This window comes from Meleagris gallopavo, chromosome 3, assembly GCF_905368555.1.
Source record: "Meleagris gallopavo chromosome 3, MGAL_WU_HG_1.1, whole genome shotgun sequence".
Lineage (NCBI taxonomy): Eukaryota > Metazoa > Chordata > Aves > Galliformes > Phasianidae > Meleagris > Meleagris gallopavo.
This window is the reverse complement of record NC_139406.1, coordinates 71,596,886-71,614,772: the sequence shown is the minus strand read 5'-3', so window position 1 is coordinate 71,614,772 and position 17,887 is coordinate 71,596,886. Positions and strand designations below refer to the sequence as shown.

The window sequence follows — 17,887 nt, the reverse complement described above, 5'->3', positions numbered from 1 at the left end:
ACCCCAGACAAAGCTCTAACCAACCTGTAGCCCAAATCAGTATCCACACATGTGCCGCCATTCAGACATGGGTTTGTCTGGTAAGAGGAACAAGAGAGATGAGGACTCTCCCGAGCTGCACAGCTACACAGGGCACTGCTCAGGACTGTCACAGACACCAGTGAAATGCTTCCAGCTGTGGTTATCGTTGGCACATGACTGTGCTCATACTTGCTGATGCATCCGCTGCTATGAGTGCAGTTTGCGGTCACACATTCATCAATGCCAATCTGGGTGATATTTATATCCAAGATGTTTTCCAGCTGCGGAGAACAATTAGTTATATTCATCTCGCTTATCCACAAGAGGAAGCTGACAAGTGACAGCCATGAAAAGCGCAAGTCTTATTTATTCTCAAAACTGATTGCTCTGCCATTTCCTTCCATCATCTACCACAGTCTGTGCAGCCAAAGGCAGCTCAGCCTGGTATGTGTTAAGGCGAAAGCCTTGATAGAAGTCAATTATAATGTGAGTAAGCATTTAGAAGGCAAAAGTCTTGCCACAGTCTTCATAAGTTAAGTGAGTAAGTTTTATTCACTTTTAGTTCTGATGGATTATTTCCATAGAATCTGAGATGTACTTTTAATTTGGACTTGTGTCTTAATACTGGGAAGGGTGAACTAGCCTTGGCAAGCCTTTTCTGGCAACAGTGAGTTATTACTGCAGCATTGATTACACATTTCCAACAGAGAGTCATTTAGATTTCAGCAAGACTTTCTTTTTCTTTTTTGGGATGTGCACAAACTTCATTACATTTTCAATGCATACATCCAACTTATTTCTCCACTGGACAATGGTTATTTTACTGCTTTGCTCTCTTTACTTAGAAAGCTGGAACTGTTGAGTGAGCACAGGTTTGTGAGCTTTAGCTACAGAACATTTCTGTATAAGAGAAAATAAACTGAAACATTAAGGCACCGTGTAGAAAGGTAGCAGCCAGACAACATCCTTTTTACAGGGTTTTACAGTCTTTTCAACAGGCAAAACATGTTCACATTCTCAAAAGTTAGATCACTGTGACTCAATATGAGGCTTTTAAAACTTTCCTATTTGAAACTTTTAATATAAATGTTACAGGACAATTCGACTTTGTTGATTAAAGTTATCCATTTTTCTCCCACATTATTCCCTCAGTCCTCCTAAATAGACACATTCACTAGGCAGTGGACATTATCTGAACAGATGCAATGAGAAGATGCTGTGGTTTCTTATGTTTTATATGTACTTACCCATGCTCTGGAGGCTGCTACATTGCCATTAAGTTTTTCTGCTTTATAATAGGGGGGGCCATAAACTGCAAACCAAACATCAACCCCTCGTGTTTGACTTGACTTTAGCACACTGAAAATGTGAACATTTTCAAGTTGGACTGATATGATTTCTGAGAGCAGCTTCTTCAACTGGTTGTATTTACTCTCTTTTTCAGGGAATTGGGATATGAACTCCTCTGGGGTGATATCTGTAACAGAATTTAAACAAACACATGCCTCATAACTACTATAGCAATAAAAGAGGAGACCACTGCAGAGCAAATATAAAAGCTGTAGAACATGAATTCAGCTGCAAATTCATGACTGTTTTCACTTTTAGGCTCTGAAATTTTTCATGTTGGCTTCCACTCCAACATGTGTTCTGAAACTTTTTGAATCTTATTTGTTTCTTTCTTTTTTATTCTTTTAAATCAGAAACATAGTTAAGAATATTTTACTTTTTCACAAAGATTGAAACAATTTCCTGAATTTCAGGCAGGCAGTTGTTCAAACAAGGATTTTTTTCTGAAACATAAATTGGTGTTTTGTTGAAAAGTTGGTGTAGAAATCTTGTATCTTTGTTTTCAGCATCTGACAAGCATTTCTGGCTGATTTTTCTCCAGACATTTTCCTTACATACAGTAAGGACATGTCAGAAGACCATGCAAATGTAGATGCATTTTCAAACCCTCACCCACAGCAAGCTACTAACTCCTATCATGTTAAAGAGCATTAAAATTCTAAGTAACGTGGCAGTAACACTGAAGAAGTAGATTTCTGCATTATAATCCTAATATACTTCATCTCCTTACTTACCTTTGATTTGTAAAGAACCAGCATTATGGAGGGCATCATCTTTGATTTCCTTCACTATAACCTTTACAGTTGAGACAACATCTGGCCAAACACCGTCGATGACTCTAACCTTTATGTTGTATGTTCCCGGTGGGGTTCCTTCTTTAATAGTTAGCAAACCTGAGTTATCATTAAGGATAAAGTACCTGCAATAAGAGTTAAGCCAAGGAACAAGCTATGAGAAGTTAAAAAGATAAGAAGTAATTATTATCACTGATGGTTCTTCTGATGCACTTTATTTTGGGAAAGCTACTAAAGACGGCAGATGTGTTCCCTCGTGAAGGAACAAGGCAGAACCTCCTACTGACCCTCTAGGAGTCACTGAGAGTACATTGAGAAGGTTTCTTCCTCCTTCTATGGCATAGAAAACTGAGTAGGAAGACTGTGGCTACTGTAGCCATACCTTTGGAAACAGCATGAATTGCCAATTTAGGTACATTCATTCCAATGGACACAACCCACCCCAATGGCATGTGTACATCCCATCTGCTCACAACTTCGGTGTGAACACATCCGACACATATTAGCTCTTATAAACGGTGGTGACACTGGAACACTAAACCCCAGGAGTCAGGAGAAGAGAGGCTGGAAAGCAGTGGGTAGTTCTTCCTGTAGTGGCTCAATGGTTATGGATATGACTAAGAACGGGGATTTTGGAACAGTGTCCTAGTGGATAGGGCACCCCAGTAGGCAACAGGTAACGGATCGCTTTGGCATGCAGCATTATTTACTGTCGTCTCACACTCAGAAGGGATTCTGGAGAGCAATCTTACCAACAACCTGCTTTTGCACACTTGTTTTCAAATAAAGACAGTTTAAATACATTTAATGTTTTGTGTATGTGGGTAATTTTTCCATACATTTCACCAAACTTCCACTTTTCTGTCTAAATACCTTGATGTTTTTCCTTCAAATTGGTAAATTTTACGATCCCAATCATCCTCATCAGGGGCAAGGACTTGACCCAAGACAGTCGTAGGCAGGATACCTAAAACAACATAGTACATAACTGGCATAGTCAGAACAATCACATCTTCACAAACAGATTGGCCACTCAAGGATTACTGGTTTGCCTTAAACCTTAAGCCCCTACAGAAATAGTTATGCTGATTCCTTGAAGATGCGCATCAGTATGTAAATACGATGTGCTGTAATGCTAACTGGGTGTTTGCTACGCGGCTGTATGGATTCAATGCAATCATGGCCTGCATGAAAAAATAATCAGGAAGGAAAAAACTAGCCACCTCTGAATAAAGATGCAAGAGAGATCCAGAAACAATGCCAGAACAATTCTTTTCACTATTTTGGCTGTAATCCCCAACCAGTTTGAAGAGTGGTTTAGACAGGGATTGGGGTTTGGCAGAAAAAACAACCAAAATACTGATTGAATTACAAAGGGCAAAAAAAAACCTCAAACAAACAATAGCAATTTGGAAGAAATTGCAGCAACATTGAGAGGATGTCTAAAATATAGTAACCAGGCTTATTTGGGTAGGTGGTAAGACTTTGGGGTGAGAGGGAAAGTGGTATGTATTGTGCTGTTCTTAAATCCTCTAAGAAAAACTCACAAATGAATGGTTTGGAGTTTGCTTTTGTTTCAAATCAATAGCCATTTCTGAAGGGAAGATCCACAAATATTTCAATTCATATATCTATTAAGTAAAGAATCAAGGATACATAAAGAGCAAAGAATGCAGGATTTCACCTTGTGAAAGGAAATAGCACAAACACTGAAATCTGAGGGGCTGCAAGCAGCAGCAATAGAACAACAATAGAAAATTGCACTTCTTCTGAAGCTGTGACAATATTCATTTGGTATTTTGCAGAAGAAAGTATGTGGGATGCCCTGGTCTTTGATTGCTATATTATACAAATGTAACACACAACACAACAGTAACCGTCTGAGTCTGTTTCAGCTGAACATTTAAAATAGCCAAAGATGTTTAGACTTGCTTCTCCTTCCCAGAAATCAGCAGTACAGATGAGTTTTACCTGGAAAGGGGCAGCTAACAGAAAATTCAGGCTTAATGAAAAGATCTGGTACTTGGCTTAGAAGCAGAGACTCTCAGTTTTTGACAGGAAAAAAAAAAAAAAAAAAAGGCTTGGTTTCAACTTTACAATAAGCTGAATTGAGAGTGGGCATAGAACATGCAGAACATTTCAATACAAACAGAAGGCCAAATAGAGCATCTGTACAGAAGTAGTTTCTACTGTGCCCACAATTCATACCCTATTTAATGTGCTATTGCACCATATGTCATACAGCAGAGAAGAGGAATGAAGGACTGACCTGAGCCTACATGGATGCAAGCAACCCAATATCTTTTTACTTGTGTGGTTTAACTTGCTGATGGGCATATTATGGAGGACACTGGATCACAGGAGAACTGCTATCTAATTGCCAAAAGAGCAGGAAAGGAGATCTCTCTCACACTGCTGCAGCCAACATCTGCAGAAAATTGCCCCCTAATAGCAATTGTCAGCTTTTCTTTTTTTTTCTCTGATATGTTAACTGTGCTGTAAAACTGCACCTGGAAACAAGCAATCATTACTCAAGTATGATAAAAACATACATAGAATAGCAGCCAGCTATCCTCTTAAATGAAGGCTGTCTCAGTGTCTTTCACAAAGCAAGAGGCCCAGAGACCTTTGCACTGCCCACTACCATTCTTTATGTGGGCGAACCTCAGTGGCACCTCTGCTAAGATCTTAACTTATGTGGAACACACCAAAGTCCTCTGAAGAATCTCACAGCTGCTCCTTTAATACTGTAATACTTGGATGCAAGCATCAGAGAAGGACTTACCATCATAGCTGTAGATGAGACATTCCATGTAGCCAGCAGAATGTGGGTGATCATTTTGGTCCCCAATATTCACAGTTAATGTGTTGGTGGAGCTCATGGGTGGAATCCCACTGTCTGTGATCAGAATGGGCAGGTGGAATACCTTGTGCACTTCCCTGTCAAAGGTACGCAGTGCAGTAAGCAAGGCACTGCCATTATGGAAATCCTGCAAGCGGAAGTTACCAAGACTGTCAAAATTGCTAAGTAAATGAAAGGAGAAAGGTGCTCCGTTAGCAGCAGTGTCACGATCCTTTGCGTACAGTAAAGTAGAGGTCTCATTCATTTGGACAGACTGTGGAGAAGCTGTGTTCTCCCAGACCACTGGGTTATAATGGGCCTCAAACTCTGGCCCATTGTCATTTATATCTTGCAGAGTCACTAGAACTGTGGCACTGCAAGCCAGAGGGGGCTGCCCCATATCAGTGGCAGTAACAATGAGCTGGTATTGTGTCACTGTCTCGTGATCTAGCACTCCTGCAACTATCACCCAGCCATCACTAGCCACAGAAAATTGGCCACTTGGGTCAGACTTGTTTAGCAAATGGAAAGAGAACCTTCCATTCAGGCCAGAATCCAAGTCAACAGCAGAAACTTGAACAACTTTGGTGCCTAGAGGCACATCTTCTGCCAGAGATACCACTTCATAGAACTGGGGGTAGAAGACAGGAGCATGGTCGTTGGCATCCTCCACATAGATGACACAATGAGCAATGCTGAAGAAATCCATGTCCTCTGCTTTCACAGTCAAATTAAACACCCTCTCATGAGGCTTCTCAAAATCAATCTGCTTTCGTAGATGGATAAACCCACAGTTGTTGACTTTATCTGTCTCTATGGAGAACTTGTGGTCATTGTCACCGTCAAGGATGCTGAATGTCACCATGGCATTTTCTCCCTCATCTCTGTCCACAGCAGACACCACCGCAACCTCAGTGTTAATACTCGCATTCTCAGAGACAAATGCTGTGTAGATCCTTTGTAGGAAGACTGGAGCATGATCGTTTACATCAGTCACCAGAATAGTGGCAGTGCCTGTCCCAGTGAGTCCTCCTCCGTCTCTGGCCTCAACCACTAATAGGTACTTGTCTTCTTTCTCCCGATCCAGGGACCTAAGCATGGTATAGATGGTGCCACTAACTGGGTTAATTGAAAACAAGTTCAGGTTAATTTCATTTTGGACATTCTGAATGATTCGGTATGTTAGCACAGCATTCCTGCTGGCCTTTGGGTCATCAAGGTCCACTGCTGTCATCTCCATGACAGATGTGTCTGCTGGGGAATCCTCAGGGACATAACCCGTGAAACAATCATCTGACACACAGAGAAAAAGGGGTGCATTGTCATTCGTGTCCCTCACTTCTATGATCACATCTGCAAAGCCAGTCAGTCCCTCTCCGCTCTCATCCGTTGCAAGAACAAGAAAGTGCCACGTTGATCGTTTCTCACGGTCCAATCTTCTGTTTGCACTGATCTCACCCGTGTTCTCATTGATGCTGAATTCACTCCCAGCTCCCTGTCCATGCAGGGAGTAGCTAATAGCATTTTGATCTGCCTCTTGGTCGGGGTCTGTTGCAGACACCTAGAACAAATCACAGCAGGGAAACATTTATGCAAAAGAAACAGTAAAACACTCTTCTTTTATTGCTAACAGTTAGGATTATGCAGGCTAAAAAAATAGCATGCATTTTAATAACAAATATCTCTTGGCTTGAGTCATCCAGGTCAAGTACTTTCAATAAACATCAATGCACAGCCTGGAGAAACAAAAAGATCATGTTTAGACTAATATATTCTACTTTACATTTTATTTTGGAAAGAGGAAATAACTGCGGAAAGAAGAAAGTGGGAATAATAATAGATCTGTTGAACATATGTTTCTTATGAAACTATTCAGAGCTGTAATACAAAGAGAAATAGGGACTTTCTCTCAGAGCAAACAGAAGACTGTGAAGACAGGGTGGCCGCACATCCAAGCTGATTACCAGCATAGAGAACTCCCAGCTCCTGATCTGCACTCAGGGATAGTTTGGAAGACTACTAGTTAGGCCAGAATGGCAATCCTCTTGCCAGGGCATGCTCTAACAACAAAAAAGTGAAGATGACCGAGTCTCACAGTCAAAGAACATTCCATGTAAATGTTTATTTTGTATAGCCATAGAGTCTGTGAATTTAAATGTATGAAGTATGTGTGTCTCTGCAAACTTAAATGCGTGAGCTCAAATAAACATTCCTTTGCTTTGTAAGGAAAGCCAACTTATTTTTCAACATTTGTGATGGTCAAGGGAGAAAGTTCACACAGATTCAACCAGGCTCTCTTTATTCTCTTGTTTACAGAAAGTCGATAGCTAAATCCCAGTTACCAAGGTTTACTCACTTGAAACTGTCTCCTTCTATTTGTGTGAATGGATGGGATTGAGCCATCCTGAGCTCAATCCTGGAAGAAAAAGTCAGGTTTTGTTCAGCTTCATGCAAACTCTTTTACCTTTAGAACAAGTACAGGCAGATCTGTGAGCTCCTCCAGGACACTGCCCTGATATTCATTCTGAGTGAAGACTGGTGCTTCATCATTCTTATTGACAACATTGATGATGATAAGAGTGTGATTTTCCCATTTTCCATCAGATGCTACAAGCCGGAGTTCATAACGTTGTTCTTCTTCATAATCCAGAGACTGAACGATGAAGACAGTACCAGCTTCAGGATCCACATCAAAAACACCTTTTGTGTTTCCTGATGTGATCTGATACCTGAGTTTGGCATTTGCACCTACAAGAGAAAGCAAATGACCATGGCCTGTATGCTCCCTCTTCAGTTCAGTCCTACGTGGTGGACATGTACTTGAGACAAACCTTATTCACTCAAATTGGAAAAGGCTGTTACAGAGCGTGTAGGAAACACAATCACAAACAGAACAATCCATGTATGTAATCTGAAGGGTATGTGTATGGGAGATTTGGGGTCCGATCTGTATTTTTAGCTACGGATATGATTTGCAGTCACAGACAAGTCCCTGTTTATTGATAACAGAAGAATTGTGTGCCTCTAATTTATTGTTCACTCACTTAAAATAAAAAGGTAAAACACCTAATTAAAATATTAGAAGCTGTTTCTGCTTAGGGTTTCCTTAACCTTCTACTTCAAGTGCCAACATTCCTTAATTTTTTTGGTTTCTTTTTTTTACCACTGGATGGTGCTAAAATATAATGGCATTGCTCTATTTTGAGAAAGAATTCATCTGAGAACATTTGACCTGTAAATTTGACCACTAGAGAAACAGCTTTATGGACAACACTTAGGAATACTAAGAGGACTTAAAGAGAAAGACATGCAGGGTAAGACCACTCACCCTCATCTCGATCATCTGCCGTTGCTGTCACAACCGGACTTCCAACATCCCTGTCTTCATCTACGCTGACCTCATACACCAGCTGAGGAAATGCTGGGGCATTGTCATTCACGTCACTAACAAAAATCCTTACATAGGCTGTGTCTAAGGAGATGCAAGATGAACAAGCACACTAGAAAGGCAGAGGTGAAACACCTTATTCCAGACAGCTCACACACTTTCCTAGTCTAGTAAAGCTAAGGAGCCCAATTTCTGATATCTTTACCTAATATAGAATTTGTTACTAGCTTTACCTGTGTTGGGCTGCTCATGGACACCAGGTCTGGCAGATTTTGAAGAGTCCTGAGATTGAACTTCAATCAAATAAGAGACTCTTTTCTCTCTGTCAAAAGATGCTTGGGTGGAAATAATTCCTGTCTCAGGTTCAATGGTGAAGAACTGGTAGTCCTCACTAGCATCTTTCAATATAAAGTAGCGAACCTAAAAGGAAAATAGTCAAGGTAGGTTGGATTTTCCACTTCCATTTTCATGTCCAGGTGTCATGACTTCCCTCTCCCTCACTAGCTTTCTGGGTCTCTCCCAGAGATTGCAAGGTGGCAATGCTCTAAGGGAAAAAGCTCTCATCTGGACAGAATTTGAGAAGACTTTTCTCTATTTCAAAAAAAAAAAAAAAAAAAAAAAAAAAAAAAAAAAAAAAAAAGCCCAATACAATTCTCAGAACAACTGCAGCAATCATGCCAAAGCCCATCAAGCACAGTATCTCACCTCCAACATTGGCTGGTAGGAGTCAATTAAAAAAGATCATAAGTAACAGAAAGTACAGAACGACACTTTTCCTGGTGCCTCCCAGACTTCAGGCAACTCACACTGCTTCTGGTATCAAATAAGCAGAGCTAATTGATAGTTTGGGTTCACTCCCAGAAGATTTGTAGGATTTTTAGAAAAGGCTCAGGAAAATGCACAAAAAATGTCTGTTTCCATCCTAACACTGCTTTTTTTTTTTTTTTTTTCCCCCAAGAGTCATGTCACTGCAACAATAATAGTTAAATGAAAAGCTATTTAAACTGAAGAGCCAAGAGCTTGGAATCGTGTCATGGGAGCAACCCTGAGAATCAAACAGCAGTGCTTTGCCATGGTTGCTAATTCAGGATGACCTGATACGACAAAGGATCTCAGGATCCTGAACAGCATTTTCTCTGCCTGCACCCCACATTATGCACATCAGACCCAAACATATGCTAGACAAAGGTGCTGTAAATGGCACTTATAGTTCATTACCCTGTCATCTGCTGCCTGTGCACTTTCACTAATTACAGTATCAAAACTTGCCTATGGGAAGAAAAATATTGGATGCAAGGTCAAACCTGTCCGTGAAGACCTGAATCCAAGTCTGTTGCTAAAACCTGAACCACCGATGTGCCAACATCAGCTCCTTCTGGCACAGATACCTCATAGTTGGAAGACACAAAGAATGGAACATTATCATTGACATCTGCAAAAGATGATGGATTGAGATAATGCTTGAAGTCTTCTGGAACATCTTTATTTATTCTAATTTTTTCCCCACAACTATAATTTCGTTTGGAAAAAAACTGGAGTTAGGTTTATGTGGTTTTGTAAGAGCAGAGCCTTACAGCAGAGCAAGTTAGGTCAAATCTTTGAAAATTGATCCTGTTGTAAGGACATTTTCATTAAAATTGTTTTTACCACAGTGTTGAATAAAAAAATATGAATGTAATGAAAAAGTTAAATATCTTATATCAAGCAAAAAACTAACCTACTGGTAGCTTTTTCTATAGAGAAGAATATTTCCAGTGATAATTTGGGAATCTTTATTAGATTTCTCCCTTTACCAAAAGGAATTATTTGTGCTTACATTTATACAGGCAAGCATTAGCAGCAGGTAAACATTCACACACCATTTTTGCATTACTACATTTCCACATCTTCTAGTTGTACTTACAACATGTCTCAGGCTTTTTTATGACTGTACAATTTCCTTTGATAGGACAGAAATGCACAAATTGTTCTTAGGCAGTCTGTAATTTCACGTACTTCATCTTAACTCACGGTGTTATAGTAAAAATAAGGAGAATATTGTTCTGAATGAGTGTTCAAACAGCAGCAATGCTTACCTGTTACATTAACATAAACAATGGTAAAGGAAGCTAGAGGAGTCATTGCCACATTCTGTGCCCGGACTGTCAGGCTGAAGAACTTGGTTGTCTCAAAGTCAAGTGGTTCAGCAACAAGAAGAGAAGCAGATCCGTCAGCTCTATTTGGCCTCAGGTAGAAACAAATTGGCATGTTTGTCTCTGGAACTTGACCCTCTTCCAGGTTATATGTAACCCTGGGATCACCAAGAGGGGATGTGGCTTTGATGGTCTGAAGGAGAAAAGAGCCACCATGTGTGTTGGCACAGGGTTGGAAGTGTTCAGTGTTCAGTTTGATGGGGAGAACAGTGCATGCATGACTAGGACAACAAACAAGAGAAACAGTTAAGGTCCATCCATTGAAGATATGAATTTCATTTCACAACATTTAGGCTTGTTGCGGGTCTTTATCAAAAACAAATGTACCTGCTTGTACAGTTTAGCCTAGAGAAGAAAAGGCTCCGAGGAAACCTTATAGCAGCCTTCCGGTACCTAAAGGAAAGCTGGGGAGGGATTATTTGTCAGGGCAATGTAGTGCTAGAACAAGGAGTAATGGCTTTAAATTAAAAGAAGGTAGATTTAGATTAGATATTAGGAAAAAATTCTTTGCTATTAGGATATTAAGGCACTGATGTAGCTTGCCCAGAGAAGCTGTGGATGCCCCAAGCATAGAAATGTTCAAGACCAGGTTGGGTGGGGCTTGAGGCAGCCTAGTCTAATGGGAAGTGATCCTGATCATAGCAGAGGGTTGGAACTAGATGGACTTAAAGGTCCCTTCCAACCCAAACCATTCTATGATTCCACGTTTCTGACATGGATGCAGAGGGAGCACAGCAAAGGAAGACAAAATGAAAAGAACAGGGAGGTAAGCAATCGCATTCATAACATACCAGTATCTTGGTGTCACGGATGGTGTTTTCAGGGATTGTGACCCAGTATCTGCTCTGCTCCCAGCGGGGTGGCTGGCTGAGCGCATTGGTGATGGTTACGGTCAGCTCCACGGTGCTGCTCCTGTTGCCCCCATCCGTTGCTACAATATAGTGACTAATGCGTGTTGTCTACGAAATGAAGAAGATGAAGGATATTTGCAAAGTATTTTGTGCAAATCAAGACCCTCTGTGACGGGTCTGGGAGTTGCTCCATTCCAGCAAGCAGTCATTACCTGGGAGATCCGGTGGTTCACATACACCCAGCCTGTGCTGGGATTGATCTGGAAGTACTGAACCTGATGCGCTAACATGGAATACGTGATGGCAGCATTCACACCTTGGTCACTGTCATGAGCTGTGACACGAAGAAAACTCGTCCCTATGGGAGTGTCTTCACTGAGGAAATCTTTGAGAAGAGAAAGGTACTGTCAGCAGGTTTGTTCTGCTAGCCTCTGTCAGGACAGTTCTGGGGACGGTCACTCTTAGAGCTCCCAGATGCTGCTGTCCCTCTGTGCCTGGCATCATGAAGGTCTCTGTGTTTGGAATCAGTGCTGAATGTGAGCAGTAGCACCCCCAAGGGGAGGCAGGGGGCGATGGCAGAGCAGGAAGCCTCGGGTCTCGCTCCTTGCTCCCAGCAAACTGACTGCAGCAGAGGCAGCGCCTTTGTGCCAATGGTTTGAGGCAGACCAGTCCTTCTCTGAACCTGTTTTTGTAACTGTCATCTGAAAACCTGACAGCAAAAAGGTGCACAGTTGCACAGAGTAATTTTGTTTTGTCTTCCTGAATCCTAGCAGGGATTCCAAAAAAGTTATATAGAAATATATATATATAGAAAAATATATATATATAGAAATATATATATATATAGAAATAGTTCACAGTTCTGCATTTTTGAGCTGGGAAAATCAGTACTGCTCAGTATTCATAAAACAGTGAGCTCATATTTTCTGCTTTTTCTCCCTCTACATTTTGTGGCAGCAGGGCACTAAAATTATAAACCACCACCACTCCATGAACACAAAGTTGAGCTTTAATTAGCTTCTCTTATCCCCCAGGACGTTCAGTTGGCCTAGGATTCGTGTCCCCAGCGTGTCAGTACAGCCAGAACTACTCTCAGAAGAGATTTACTGGCATTAAAATAGATTAATGAAAATGGAATTTATTACAAAGAAACACTGTAAAATATCCTTTCTTTGCGTTTAGATTTATACTTTTATAGTCAAATCCTGTTAAATCACATTGTAAAAAAAAGCATTCCGTTACTTGGAAGGGTCTTTCTCTCTCATTTCACGTACTTCTACTTGCTGCTGGCATAACTAGCAATTACTATGCCATCCATACTGCACAGAGTTAAGCATTTGTTTAATGCCTTCATTTCACACAGATTTATAAGATACATGGCTTAAATGAGGGATTTGACTAAGATGCTAGTGCTCAGAAATAAAGAACCAGCAACTTCCAAGAAGAACAGAAACCTATGAATAATGGCATTTGGTCCTGTTAGAGAGGAAGCTATTTTTAATTCTGTGACGTACAAACATTGATTACTTAGCTGTAGACACTGGAAAAGTACTACACATAAAGTGACCTCGTTATTTGCGGTTTCTCCACCCCAAAGGACTGCCTAGATGATCACTGTGGCCCTTTTCAACCCAGACCATTGTATAATTCTATGATTCTGTAGACGTATACTTAGATTATTTCTCAGCAGGTCACTTTTTCATGATAAAATCCTGCCATAAAGCATTCAACTTTTTGAATCCTACGAAACATTCTGGCCTCTCTGACACTGGAGACAACATACTTACAAGCCAGGATCAGGGCTCACAGCCACCTGCAGACTAGCCAAGGATTTCAGGTTGTTTGACAAGAGATATATCTAATATCATTCCAAACCATTTGAACAGGGGCACTCTATCAAGGAAACAAAGATGATGATTGCTCTTCTAGCCACGGTTGGTGAATTCTCAGCTACAATGTCATGTATTGTTTTACGATACTGAACAAAAAGTCAGTGTGCAGAAAGATGGGGCAAGGGAAAGACAGAAAGTAAAGGGATCAGATTTGCATAGTTTGTAGGACTGAAGACAGTCAGTGTTTTTAAGAGTACTGCACTGAATAAGACACTTATAACAGTGATCAGTTCTGCCTACTTGCACTGGCAATGAGATAAGCAGTAACTGACTCAGCTGGCAGCAAAGAAAAACCTAAAAACTTGTCATCAGTATTAGGAACTATCGAACAGGCTCATGTTACAGCACTGGGACAAGGCGGTTAACCAATCACTCACATTGGTAGCGACTGTTCTCAAACTTGGGATCGTTGTCATTGACATCAGCGATCAAAACAGTGATCTGACAAACGCCGATCAGCGGCTCCTGTGCTTGGTCCGTCGCGGTGACAGATAGGGTGTGCTCCCTCTGCTCCTCACGGTCAAAGCTCTGTGTGGTGGTGATGACCCCTGAGGACACAGACATCACCTGTCTGCGTGCCACAGCCTCAGGACTGAGCCTGCAGAGAGGGACCACCACTGCTCCTCTACAGGAGAGAGCTACAACTGCTCACAGCACAACCCACAGCAACCCTGCAAGGCACAGCCCCAGCAAGATCAACCAGACAGAACCACATGTTCTGTCTCTCCTTCTCTACTTGCTAGACACTAGCAGCAGTCAGCAGGTTTCTCTCTTGCTGCACCCCTAAGGGGTTTCAATCTGAGATCCTGGCTATCTCATTGCCCGGTCTCCTCATGAAGGTGTCCCATAGGGCTGTTCCAGCAATAGTCCATGTAACTGAATATTTCAAAGTTAGCTCATGATTGCTCTGGAATCTTAAGTGATATAACCAAGGTCATCTCGACAGTGGGAGCCTTGCTGAACAGATTACAATGAGATGGAATCATGTTTCAGTCAGTAAATGGAACAACTTTCTCCCAGTCCACAGCTTTTCCTCTCTGTTGACCAATCCTCTCCCAGCCTCAGCTCTTTTTCTCTGGTTGTGAGCCTTCAAAGTGGCCTTGGGACTACTTCCAGACCCACATCTCTGCTATGCTCAAGATAAGGACTGTGTTTCTCTGTTGACAGCTCTCCGAGTTTAAACACCAACACACAAATACCCCACCTGACTGATGTGACTACAGGAACTCTTTCATCCAGGAGGCATCAAGAATCTCTGCCAATGTCACCTTCTGGTATGAACATTTTGCCTCTGTACACATGACACTGTCCTTCCCATTTGTGCATAAGCTGAGAAATAATCTGCATTAAAGAACTGTAAACCCCACTGAAGGGAAGTACACACTCAAGCTGTTTGATTCTACCACGCATTTTATAGCTGCACTTGGTTCAATAGGAAGAGAACTGACTCAAAATAGCTTTTTACGTTTGTATTGAACGGGGGTTTGTTGCCCTACCTAATTTGTCTTTTCAACTACTATAATCTTAATTTAATCAATATGCATAGTTCTCCACTTAGTCTATTTTTCAGTATTTATTGTATAAGCCGTTACAGTTAATCCAACAATCAGACCGTGGCATTCTCACTGCAACACAATGGCATTTTCATTTCATCTCAGCAACGCAAAAGCCACTGACCTGTGTCCGAATCGATGCTGAAGCCCAGGGAAGCTCCATCACGGTGCATGAGCCCATACTTCACCTCTCCATTAACACCGAGGTCTGCGTCGTAGGCTTCTACCTGCAGCACGTACGTGCCCGGAGGCTGGTTCTCCAGAACCCAGGTGCTGTCACTGTAGTAAGTGCACTAAAAACACACCCAAACATCCAGCCCTATGTATTACATCAAGCCGTGTGAATTAGCTGCACAGTGGCAGCACATCTGAGAAGAACTCAGAAGAAAACTATTACTTATAGTCACAAAGAAATCAAGCTGGAAGGAAGGAAGATGGGAAAAAAAAAGAGAATGAATACTTTTCTGTGTAAGTACAAAGAAACGTGTTCAATTATAGACTTATTCTCTTTTACACATTTCCTTCACCTGGAGACAAGAAGAATCTGTAAGGCCAGCTATGGATGGGAAGAGAACACCTGCAGGAAGACATCTTACCTCTCTGAACACAGGCTTGTTGTTATTAATGTCATTAACTCCTATGATAACCTCAGCAAAACTGCTGAGAGGAGTGGGTCCCCCGGAGGCATTGTCATCTATTGCAGTGATGTTCAGGATGTATCGAGGCCCTTTCAGATTGGGCACAGGGCTTCTGCGGAGCTTAATGATACCTGCATTTGGAAGCATAAAGTGCTTTATTTTACCATGTAAACAAACAAGCAAAATAAATAGAACATTATATTTCCCTGCCACTATATCTTCGTTGCAAAGCCACAGAGCTCAGTTATCACTGAATCACATCAGCCATCATATCAGACAACACAGCCCTTGGACAAGTTCTCCAAATTTTGGCTGATACTCAAATCAACCATGCATAATCAAAGAGCTATTTCTAACTGATATGAAGCATCTCCACTAGCAGAATATGTGAATATGGTGCTTTCTTATGGTTTTTGGCAGAGCAATGAAGCAGAGTCAGTACAGAGTAGACAGTATCATAGAATCACAGAATGGCTTGGGTTGGAAGGGACCTTAAGCACCACCTAGCTCCAACCCCTGCCATAGGCAGGACTGCTCCCAACCAGCTCAGGCTGCCCAGGGCCCCATCCAGCCTGGCCTCCAGGGATGGGGCACCTGCAGCTTCTCTGGGCAGCCTGTGCCAGGACCTCACTGCTCTCACAGTGAAGAATTTCTTCATTATACCTATACCTAAGCTACACATAAGCTCTTTTTGTTTCAAAACGTTAGCCCTTGTCCTTGGAAAACGTCTCTCTCCATTTTTCTTATAAGCCCACTTCATGTACTGGAAGGCCGATATAAGGTCAGCCTGGATCCCTCTCTCCTCCTGACTGAACATCTCCAGCCCTCTCAGGTTTTCCTCACAAGAAAGAAAATGTTTCCTCCTTTTTGTGGGAGCCAGGGGAGAGAATGCTGGAGAAGAATGGACATAAAAGGAGGAAGACAGAGGCCAGGTGTAGTTTTCCTGTGAGATCATCTTGTTCCTAAACACTTCCTACATCTCAGGTGGGGTTGTCCCCATGTCCCCACTGTTATAGCTTGAGAAGTCAGTGAAAATATCCTTCTTTTTATTTTTTTTCCTCAAGGTTTCAAAACATGCTTGTTTTGTGCATTCAACACATCAACAGATGTACCTGCAAAGAAGCCAATCAGTTATTTCTCCATTATTGAACAGTACCACACTTTATTCAAAATGCAGACATTTAAGTGACGTAAGGACTAGTACTGAGGTAAGATATTATTTATTATGTGACGGCAGAAACTAGGCTGTAGCAACTCAGCAGCCCTGGACTGTATTCATTTTAAGTAAAACCCATTCTCTTTTTAGGACCCATTTTCTCCCATGCTAACTTTGTGTTTGGAGTATGGAAATTAAAATAGAAAAGATTGCTTAGAATTATTATATCTCCCAGATGTGCATATATGAGATAATTGCTGTAGACTAATGCTGTAAAAGCTACAGATAGTAAAAGGATGTGGACTTTGAGTTACAGGAAAATTAATGATGGAATTTTCAAAACCTCTCTGAACATCTGCCTAAGAGTGATTAAACCAGGTACTTGCATTCCCTTACAGCAGTGCCATAAAAGCTCTCTTACCTTTATGACTATCCAGTTCAAAATTGCCCTCCTCATTTCCTCCAGCAATTAGATAGAGCACCCCATCTCCATCAGGGTCCTTGGCCCGGACAGTAGCCACTAAGGTACTGGGACCAGCATCTTCCGAGAGGAACGTTCTGTAACTGAGGCAATCACATTCAGTACCAGCTTCCAAAGCCTTTCTTCAGACAAATCACCCTTTGGTTTCACTGGTACTTACAAATGCACAAAAAACCCAACCCATTTAGTCAAGTTTTATCAAGATTACACACATGAACAGCATCTGTACAAAGCAAAGTGGCCGTTCAGGCTGGCTTACACAGGCTGGGAGAACACGGGCGCCTCATCATTCACGTTGGCCATTCGAATGCGCACCGACGCGGTTCCTGTCCGAGGGGGTTGTCCTTTATCGACGGCAATCACCACAAACTCATACATGTGGTTCGCTCGCTCGAAGTTCAGCCTCTGGTTAGAATTAATGACCCCGTGGTGGGTGATGGAAAAATCAGTGCTCTGGATGAAGTAAGTGATCTCCGAGTTGGAGCCAGAGTCGCAGTCTGTCGCAAGCACTGTCAGGGAACACATTTAACAGACCCGTCATGCCACAGAAGAGGTTTCGGTGTGCTGTTTTCCACCTAGTAAACCTCTTTTGGAACAGACTTTGCACTAAACTGTTTTCTCCATGAAAGCTGTGTTGCTGCTGGAAGGAACTCAGCAGGAAGCTAGCCAAAAGTTCTGTCCCACTTGCATCCCAGCAGCAACGCGAGAGCAGCGAGCCCAGCACTGCAG

At 41.8% G+C, this 17,887-nt stretch overlaps 1 protein-coding gene across 2 annotated transcripts in view; it reads right to left on the bottom strand.

The window, feature by feature from the left end:
* The window catches only part of LOC100545676 (neural-cadherin-like), a 44,920-nt gene that overhangs the window by 13,197 nt on the left and 13,836 nt on the right, over positions 1-17,887 (bottom strand). Inside the window, exons 6-23 of one of the 2 annotated variants that reach the window (XM_085221430.1) lie at positions 17,418-17,667; positions 17,099-17,241; positions 15,480-15,652; positions 15,008-15,176; positions 13,708-13,878; positions 11,651-11,823; positions 11,379-11,546; positions 10,915-10,991; positions 10,471-10,808; positions 9,700-9,827; positions 8,629-8,815; positions 8,336-8,479; positions 7,472-7,755; positions 4,951-6,568; positions 3,039-3,132; positions 2,106-2,290; positions 1,269-1,498; positions 25-302 (exon numbers count right to left, since the gene is read on the bottom strand). In XM_085221430.1, the coding sequence (XP_085077556.1) occupies positions 25-302; positions 1,269-1,498; positions 2,106-2,290; positions 3,039-3,132; positions 4,951-6,568; positions 7,472-7,755; positions 8,336-8,479; positions 8,629-8,815; positions 9,700-9,827; positions 10,471-10,808; positions 10,915-10,991; positions 11,379-11,546; positions 11,651-11,823; positions 13,708-13,878; positions 15,008-15,176; positions 15,480-15,652; positions 17,099-17,241; positions 17,418-17,667 (4,810 nt within the window). The remainder of the gene's footprint in view (positions 1-24; positions 303-1,268; positions 1,499-2,105; positions 2,291-3,038; positions 3,133-4,950; positions 6,569-7,471; positions 7,756-8,335; positions 8,480-8,628; positions 8,816-9,699; positions 9,828-10,470; positions 10,809-10,914; positions 10,992-11,378; positions 11,547-11,650; positions 11,824-13,707; positions 13,879-15,007; positions 15,177-15,479; positions 15,653-17,098; positions 17,242-17,417; positions 17,668-17,887) is intronic. The other variant, XM_085221431.1, reaches the window with a different exon arrangement.